Source organism: Balaenoptera musculus, chromosome 21 (genome assembly GCF_009873245.2).
Source record: "Balaenoptera musculus isolate JJ_BM4_2016_0621 chromosome 21, mBalMus1.pri.v3, whole genome shotgun sequence".
NCBI lineage: Eukaryota > Metazoa > Chordata > Mammalia > Artiodactyla > Balaenopteridae > Balaenoptera > Balaenoptera musculus.
This window is the reverse complement of record NC_045805.1, coordinates 34424757-34434368: the sequence shown is the minus strand read 5'-3', so window position 1 is coordinate 34434368 and position 9612 is coordinate 34424757. Positions and strand designations below refer to the sequence as shown.

General features: G+C 40.7%; 1 protein-coding gene across 1 annotated transcript; it reads right to left on the bottom strand.

Annotated features, from left to right (window-relative positions):
• Positions 1-4907: 4907 nt before the first annotated feature.
• On the bottom strand, positions 4908-8454 carry LOC118887973 (neuronal acetylcholine receptor subunit beta-3-like). The gene is made up of 3 exons (XM_036838915.1): positions 8348-8454; positions 7230-8112; positions 4908-5042 (listed from the first exon to the last, which is right to left on the bottom strand). Exons 2-3 carry the CDS (start codon positions 8082-8084, stop codon positions 4908-4910), a joined length of 990 nt encoding a protein of 329 aa, XP_036694810.1. The 5' UTR covers positions 8085-8112; positions 8348-8454.
• Between the last annotated feature and the right edge of the window lie 1158 nt (positions 8455-9612).

The window sequence follows — 9612 nt, the reverse complement described above, 5'->3', positions numbered from 1 at the left end:
ACAATTCTATACAACAAAATTTGGTATCTATTGAAAACAAATACATTGACCACATTAAATATTATTTAAACACCTAAAATATATGAATATGATTTCTTTTCTTTTTTCTTTTTTTTTTTTTTTTGAATTTAGAATTTCTTTTGAGGGTGATTCGAATGGGATAAATCTAAAAAACAGTCCAGGCTATTTGAAAACATTCTATCATTTCTGTTCACTATGGTTCTGTGCTTTGTTCTAAGAATAGAGCAGATCTGGGTACTTTGTAGGAAAGGAAGCCTCACAAGACAGGAGGGTAATTAAAGGAAGCATTTCCAGGAGGAGGGGTCAAGGGCACAGGGAAGGAGAGATAGGTATGAAGGAGAAGGTCTGGTTGGTGTGAACAGGATGGTGATCTGCCTGGAAGAAGGAAGGGCAGTTTGGAGACTTCAGCAAAGGTCAAGGAGACTGAAACAGCCAGGCGTGAAGAGCCCCACGAGAGTGGATGTGGTCCTCCTGCCATGTCTGACAACACATGTGGATCATTACCTTCAAGACACGCCTCACTTTTTTTTGGCCAATAAATTCGCAGTTCTATTCCCAACAGAATCATCTTTCTAGTCCCCACCCATGTCCAGCACCTACCAGGCTGCAAAGTCAAGATCATTCAGTCCTTAAAATAGACCTCACTCTTCTCATGGTGTGATCCCACTCTGGGTGATGTTCCAGTGTCCATCTGCCATCGACAATGGAACATGTCTATAGGGTTGGGGTTTAGTATAAACGACTGGCTGATGTGTTTCCTTCGTCTTCTTCTTATTTTTTCGTCTTCTAAATCCTACTGATATTTCAGAAGAAATGTGAAATGAAAACGAATCCATAGGAGTACTGGAAAGTTGGCTGAGGTAGCTTCATAGACTGGATCGGTGGGGATGGCTGAAATATGTAGGACAGATGAGATCAGATTTATGGAAAAACCTAACAGAGCAGTGGAATTTGTGGTACCATGCAGGAGAGTTGGGACCACCAAAGAAATTATTTTTTTCTAGCAAACCCCACAATAACCCTAAGACTCTATATGGGGAGATGAGTGAAGGGCGGAGGAGCAGCTGCTGGGGTTCTCCACCCTCACAGTGGCTTCTGCAGTCTGTCCCCACTGATGCGGTCATTCTGACACGTGGAGAACTAGAGTGGGCACCAGATCAGAGAATTAGGGCAGTGCCCGAGGTCACTTACAGCTACCGTGAAGGAAGGGGTGTCCCAAATGTAGAAGATGAACTACACGCACACCCTAGAGAAATGCTTGCTTGGACACAAGACAGTAAAGGAAAGTGACTGAAGGTAGGTTTCCTGTAATTGGAAATGGTTTTCACTGTCAGGAGAGTAAACAATATCAAAACTCACCAAACATTTGAATAAAATGACCACAAAGAGCATCAAAAATCAGCAGAAAAATTAACCGCTACAGAAAAATTTTTATTGCAGACGGTAGAAGAAGCCTTTTATTTTTTTAAGACTTTTTTATTTATTTATTTATTTTCGCTGCATTGGGTCTTCATTGCTGCACGTGGGCTTTCTCTAGTTGCGGTGATGGGGGCTACTCTTTGTTGCGGTGCGTGGGCTTCTCATTGCGGTGGCTTCTCTTGTTGCAGAGCACGGGTTTTAGGCGTGCGGGCCTCAGTAGTTGTGGCGCACGGGCTTAGTTGCTCTGCAGCATGTGGGATCTTCCTGGACCAGGGCTCGAACCCGTGTCAGCTGCATTGGCAGGCGCACTCTTAACCACTGTGCCACCAGGGAAGTCCCTAGAAGAAGACTTTAAAGTAACTATTCCCCTAATATATATTCCAGAGGGTATGACATCCAAAAAGCAGAATTAGAGTTGTTGGAAATCAAATACATGATTTATCCACAGACAAACCAATCCCCCACCTGGGTAGGTGGGCTGAATAGAAGACTAAACAATAACTGAAAAGCAAATTAGTCAGCTGTAACATCAAACTGACAATGGAAAGAGTTAAAGAAATAAGAAGTGTGAGAGAAAAGTTAATAAGTTAATAAATATGGAAGACATCTAGGAATACTAAAACCCTTCTGTTAGAAATTTCAAAAAGAAAGGGGAGGAAGAATGGAAGACAGGAAATAATGAAAGAAGACAAGAAAATTTGCACAAGTTGAAGAAAGACATTAGTCACCACGTGCCAAGACAAGGAGAGAGGGAGTAAGTCTTACACTTAGACACATACAGCATACAGGTGACATTTCTAAAGTCCAAAGATGAAGAGAGAAGCTTAAGCTTAAGAAGCTTAAGGAAAAAACAGGAATCTGTAGCAATGAGAATATGAATCATCCCTCACCATAGTTCTCATCTATAATGGGGGATATTGTAGAACAATGTCTTCAAAGTTCTGAGGGAAAATGATTTTGAACTCAGAATTCCAGGCCCAGCCAACCTATTCTGTGAGGGCAGAATGAACTACAATTGCAGAAATGCAGGGATTCAGAAAGGTTACCACACTCAAAACTTTCTAAAAGAATGGCTTAGAGATGGATTCCTCTGAAATAATGAAATGCATCGGCAAAAGAGAAAAACAGGATTAAAAAAATTGGAAAACTTAGGATTAAAAAAACTGGTAAACCAAGAAATGAATAAAACGATTAATTGTTTAGAATATGGTTGTAGACAAAATGTATTGTCAAGACATTATTCAGAAGAAAGAGACACATAATATAAAAATTAATAATCTGGAGCTAAATTCTGGATGATTTAGAGAAAATATAAAAGGTGATAAAGAAAGAGGGGAAGTGAAGTTGATTTAGCATCTTGTTTTGTTTAGAGGGTAGTGGGACAGGTGTTAATTCTCAACACTGGTAAAAGAAGTTTGTATGTGCTTATTAATAAATTAGTAGAAAAGGGTGCATACTTTTCAAATCATTAGAGAAGAAGGAACAGACAAATTCAGTCAAGGCTGAAAAGGAGCAAAATAAGAAAGAACAAGAAAACATTACACAGAAAACACAAACAAAATGGCATAAATAAGGCTAGACATATTGGTGGTAACAATTTATGTGAAAAGGTTAAATACTTAAATTGGGTTTTTAAAAGTCCCAGCTGCAAAGAGTTTATACGAAACATGCCTTGCACAAAATAATCCAGAGAAGGCTTGGATTTAGAACTGGGAAAGGAGAACAATTATTTCAAGCTAAAATCCAGGATTTGGCATCACCGAGAGAGAAGACTGTCAGCCTCTCCCCATAAGTCTCAGAGAGGGAGTCGGGGTGGGTGGGGGAATGAGGTGCTCCCAGAGGGCAGGGAGACACATGCAAACAGAATGGGAAGAGTCTTGGTGATGGTTTCTTTGGATCTGACACCAAAAGCAAAGTCAGTAAAAGCACAATAAACAAGTGGGACTACATCAAACTAAAAAATGACTGCACAGCAAAGGAAACCATCAGCATGAAAAGGTAAGCTATAGAATGGGAGAAAATATTTGCAAACCATATACTCGCTAAGAGGTTTCTATTCAAAATATGCAAGGAACTCGTACAACTCAGTAGCAAAAAACCAAATAACTCAATTAAAAAATGGGCAAAGGATCTGAATAGATATGTTTCCAAGGAAGACAATCAGATGGCCAGCAGGTAGATGAAAAGGTGCTCAACACCAGGGGAATGCAAATCAAAACCACAATGAGGTATCACCTCATGCTTATTAGGATGGTTATCATAAAAAAGACAAGAGATAACAAGTGCTGATGAGGGTGTGGAGGAAGGGACCCCTTGTGCACTGCTGGTGGGAATGGAAATTGGTGCAGCTACTATGGAAATCAGTATAGAGAGTCCTCAAGAAATGAAAACTGGAACTACCATACGATCCAGCAATGCCACTTCTGGAAACGAAATAATTCTCTTGACAAGATATCTGTATCCCTATGTTCACTGCAGCATTATTTACAATACCCAAGACATGGAAACAACTTAAGCGTCTGTCGATAGGTAAATGGATAAAGAAAATGTGATATATATGCAATGGAATATAATTCAGCTATAATGAATTCAGCCGAATATAATTCAACCATTTGCTGACAGGACAGCAAATGTCCTGTCATTTGCGACAACATAGATGAACCCAGAGGACATGATGCTTAGTGAAATAAGCCAGACACAGAAAGACAAATACTGCATGATCTCACTTATAAGTGAAATCTAAAAAAAAAGAAAAAAAAAAGTTGAACTCATAGAAACAGACAGTAGAGAAGTGGTTGCCAGGAGCTAGGGGGCGGGGAAATAGGGAGAGGTTGGTAAAAGGGTATACATTTTGGGTTATAACATGAATAAGGTCAGAGGATCTCATGTAAAACGTGACTACAGTTGATAACACTGCTTTGTGTAATTGAAATTTGCTAAGAGCGTAGAACTTAAATGTTCTCAGAAAAAGAAGAAGAATAAGAATAAGGAGAAGGAGAAGGAGGAAGAGGAAAGAAACAGAATGGAAAGCCTGGAGAGTGCAGCTGAAATGGATTAGATTAGATGAAGGGACATAAAAAACCATTATCAGAGCATGTTCAGAATTTCAGTTTTCTAGGAGAAGCCTGGGTCTGCCCACACCTTCTCCTGGAACTCTTCATGGGCCACTGCCACAGTCCTAGTGTGTCTTGGCTCGTGACCTCAGGCCTGGACACACGATTCCTCCCTGAATGTCTGCACAAGCCAAGGCAGGGGTCTGAGGAGGGTCTGTCTGATGTAAACCCAACTCACTCTCACGGCAACCAAGGTTCAACCTCCCTGAGGATGACACAAGATGCCGTCTACACTCGGGGCCTCCTGATAAGCACGTGCGCCTGGACGCTGTATACACGTGGGGGCTGGATGTCAGTTCTAGGGTGTAATTCTGTCTTTATGTGTGCGATTCAGATTGCTCTGGAGACTTGTTCCTAATGGTAACTGTGTAGCCACATCTTCAAAGCAGGGGTGAAAATCAGAACTGAGCCGGTGACAGACGCGATCAGAAAGAGCCAGAGGAAGATCCGGTCGAGAACTTGAGCTGCGAACTTGAAGTCTTCCACCACCTGCAAAAGAGAAAAAGACGCCTCCCATTCAGGATGCTGGGCAGCTGTTCTGAATTCATTTCAAGGGACTTCAGGAAGAGTCCTATTCAGATTTACAGCCCTGCAGTTTTCCAAATGCACCTGACACATCCCCTGCAATATAGGCTTCCTGGGACCTCACTGACGGTGCCCAAGAAAACAGCCCATATTTCAAGTTCATGGGAAAACACTTTCATCACCGTTGAGGATGTAAAATTGAAAGAACAGAATCATTGATGCGTTTGTAAACGTTACTGATTGAAATGGGGAAAGCCTGATTTTTACCCAAATAAAAAGCCAGCATCTCTTACTGTGATGCTTCCTGATATGACATAGGAAATAAATCACAAATTTATAAATTAAGAATTTTTGTGGTCACTTGACTCAGGCCCTCTTTTCCTCCACTCCCCAGGTGGGTGGGGCTGCAATGGACACTCCTGGAGGAGATGACAGGAACTGGTGAGGGAGAGAGGAGACCAAGTCCCTCTGGAGGAAGGGAGGCTGGGGAGACTGGGCAGTGGCCAGTGAGGGCAAGGTCAGAGCAGGACAAGCTGCAGGGTCGGCGGGGGTTGGGGGGAGCCTCAGAGACGGGGCCAGCAATCTTTCAAGGGAAAATAAGTGTCCCATTTCCACTACGTGGGGATTTGGTAAAGATAGAACCAAGCAGGATGCCTGCCGTTCTAGAAGGAACATAGAAGCTGATGCAGAACTTGAATGTATTTTGTGCACATAGAGGTTTAGAAATAAAACCTTGGGGAAAACCACGAAGAAGACAGATGAAAATGTTAAAAGTTTCAAACTTAAGTGGGGGATTATTAATGATGTGAATCATCTTAAATGTTTTGTATTTTCCAAATTCCCTATACTGATGATGTGTTATTTTTATAATTTTTAAAAAAGCTATTTAAATCTTTGTATTAGAATTTCTAAAAGGCACCAGGAACTATATTCAATATACTGTGATAAACCATAATGGAAAAGAATATGAAAAAGAATGTATATGTATGTATAACTGAGTCACTTTGCTGTACAGCAGAAATTAACACAACATTGTGAATCAACTATACTTCAATCAAAATAAAATTTAAAAAAGAATTTCTAAAAGATATAAAGAAAGAAACAAACAAAAAACCCTTAAGGATAGCTGTGATGTTTTTTCTATAGCAGCATTTTCTCTAGTGCTGTTTAAAACATTTTTCAGTGGATGAAAAAAATGACAAATTGTAAGAGAGGAGAGATACTAGGCAGTGTCTACATGAAAAGTAGAGGATGTTTCTAAAAAACCTTATTCTTTCATAAGTTTGTTTATGAGATCAGGATCTTGGCACTAAGTTTCACTGATTTTAGAGTAAAATAATTGAACCCTATAAACTGGTGTAAGTATTAACTCGTTTTAAGCAACAGACCTGTTTTTGTGCTGAGTATTTATATGTCAAATAATATTTTCCTTCCACAGGGGAGGGACCATGTAGAGGAGGGAGGGAAGACGGGGAGAAGAAAGATGAGGATTGACATTTACTGACTGCTTACATAATCATGAGACCACGTGCGCTGGGCACACAGTGCATGTTTTATACTTGACGTCACTAATTCCTCACAATAACCCTTCAAGGGAGGTTTCAGAAGACTGAAGTTCAGGTTAAGTAGCTTTTCTCAAGTCATATGGAACATGGGTAGCATCTGCATGCAGGACCGTTTTGAGTCTGAAATCCACACCCTTGTCACATTAAAAAAAATAAATCTGTTTAAATCTGCGAACTAAATATCTGTTGTTATACCATGTTTTTGTATAAATTTAAAAATTGATTCTTTCTGTTTTCTTTTTTCCAAATATGCTGAATAGAGATAAACATCATCCCACTAAAAGTGAGAGATAAATGACCAGAGACCAGGATAACCAACTTAAAATGTAGAATTGAATTATTTTAGATAGAATTAAGGCTACTTGTAAGAAATAGTGCTTAATCTATAGTCGCTCCTCTTTTGCTCATTCTGTTTTTGTGAACCTCTCCCTGAAAATCCATACTGAAGTCTCTATTTTGTGTCAGGGCTTGTTTTAAGTTTTATGTGTGTCAAGCAGAGAGCTAATAAGGTCACATTTTAAACAAGGACGCATTTGCTGTAAACAGACGTTAAAATCTCAGTCCTGGCTTGCGGCGGTCCCCTCACCTGACTGATGAAATGCTCTTTCTTCACGTGGCTGGAAATGTATCTGATGGAATCCGCAGCCTTTTCCAGGAAAGCGACCAGAACTTTTTCTCCATCGCTAATCTGCTTTTGTTTCCTTTTTTCGAGGACTTTACCTCTCACTGCCCGTTTACTCTCCTCTTTATCCGGGAAAGAGTAGCCATCCACGTGGTCCTTCATGCAAAGTAATTTAGGGAGTTTTTGCAGAAATAGTCGCTTAACCCAGGGGGCCATGGGGTAGTAAGTGGAGGGAGATCTGTGGTGGACATTGATGACAAACACGGTGACGATGATGGACAGAGTGACGAAGACCATGATGAACAGGAGGTACTCGCCAATGAGCGGGATGACCTTGGAGGAGGACGGGATGATTTCTTCAATCACCAGGAGAAACACTGTCAGGGAAACCAAGACGGAGGTGGATAAGGAGAGCTTCTCCCCCTCGTCAGAAGGCAAGTAGAAGACAAGCACTGTCAGAACGGACAGCCCCAGGCAGGGGATGATGAGGAAGAGGGTGTAGAACAGGGGCAGGCGGCGCAGCACGAAGGAGTAGGTGATGAACGGGTACCGGTACGCGCCATCTCTCCTGCTCCCCGCCGTGCCCTTAGCGTTGATGATCTCCCACTCTCCGTTGTCGAAGAAGTCTTTTCTGTCCACGTTCTCGTCTATCAGGACGAGGTCAACCATGGTCCCGTCGTAAGTCCAGGATCCGAACTTCATGGAGCAGTTCTGCCTGTCGAATGGGAAGAAGGTGACGTCCATGGTGCAGGAGCTTTTGTAGCTGGCAGGAGGCGTCCACACCATGGTCCCGTCGGATTTCACGATGGCCTTGGTCATGAGCGAGCCTTCGAACCTTCCGTCAGCGCTGTCGAAAAACGGTTCACCTGATGGTTAGTTGAACACATATTAACTGTTTTTTTTATTTTCCCCGTCGTACTATTTGTATTTTATGACTTTCCTACCACAGGGTCAAACAATATTTCCAAAAGGAATAATTTTCTCGTTAAAGTTGGACCTTTCTCTTAATTATTTTGGCACAATCAGGCTTTTCTATTTCTCCTCCTAATCTGACCAGTGCACTTTTCTACTGTGATACTTACTTTTCAAAGAGAACTATGTCAGGCAGCCAGAGAGATTCTGACGGAACTTTAATTGAGTGAATTCCACCATATTCATCTGGATTCCAGCGTAATTTGTGGTCTGTCCATTCCTGTGTGAAATTAATACACTGTAATTTTGTTCTGAAAATTCAAGGTATTAGAGTTTGGAATCTTCAAGTTTATGTTAATTTACTAATCCAGTGTTTTATTTTAAAAGGGAAATTCATCCACTTTAGACCTTATGACCCTATCTGTGACTCAGGGCAGGTCAAGGTACAGTTCGAGCCAGCCTTGTCTTTGATGGTGCCCAGACTCTCACACCTGTCCAGTCTGGGATTTCCAAAATTGCCGTAACTACCTCACAATTTAGAGGCTCAGCAACAAACACCACTGATTCATGACCTATTTTTTCAGCCTATTTTCTCCTAAAGAACAAAAGAAAAGCAAAGATAGCTCTAACTCAGTTTATTCTAGGAGAGTTGGTCCAGTGATATTGTAATCTCATGATAATGGTATTGAGACAAATGATTTTGAATATCAGTCAAGAGTCTTGGACAAAGATGCATGCAGTATGTTAATGGGAAACTTCCAGTATCTGCTGACTACTCTTGAGGACATTATAACTTTTACCCAATGAAAAAATATTTCCCAGGAATCTCCTTTTAAGTTCTAATCTGAATTTATTTTGTGAGTACCAAATCCAGTTTTAAATTATATTCCTAATGCTGTTAGCCTCCAGATGCTCGCATATTTTTCCTTGTAATAGAATGAAATCATTTAGCATGTTTTACAGGGGCTGGTGGATCCAGATTAACAAACCTGACCATTAATTGATTGAATTATGAAGGATGATGTATGGATGACCCAGTTACAGCAGAAGTGGACTTAAAAAGATTTAGGATCTAGAATCTTATGAAATCTGACCTGAAAATTAATTATTCCACTGTCTGTCATGTGGACAGTTGAGGAATGATACAGGAGAAGATTAAATGACATTTCAGGAAGTTGGGAGGGTATGCCCAGTGTGAGGCTTCCTGGAACCCAGTGATGCCAACTTTGTCATTAAAAATCAGGAGTCAGCAGATAGATGATTCACTAGATGGTAAAATATTGAAATATGCATGATGCCGGAAAAGGATGGAACTATACGCACCAAATGAGGACACCATCTCTCTTAGGCAATATTTGTGAGGCTTAATCCTGAAAAACAAATTTAAAAAGATATGGGTCTTTAAAAGCTACGCTCTAAAGGATTAAATAAAATT

Excerpts from the sequence above, each read along its gene's own strand:
- LOC118887973 (XM_036838915.1), bottom strand. The coding sequence starts at position 8,084 with ATGACCAAGGCCATCGTGAAATCCGACGGGACCATGGTGTGGACGCCT. Across the intron at positions 5,043-7,229 it reads AAGAGCATTTCATCAGTCAG|GTGGTGGAAGACTTCAAGTT; the intron begins GTGAGGGGACCG and ends TCTCTTTTGCAG.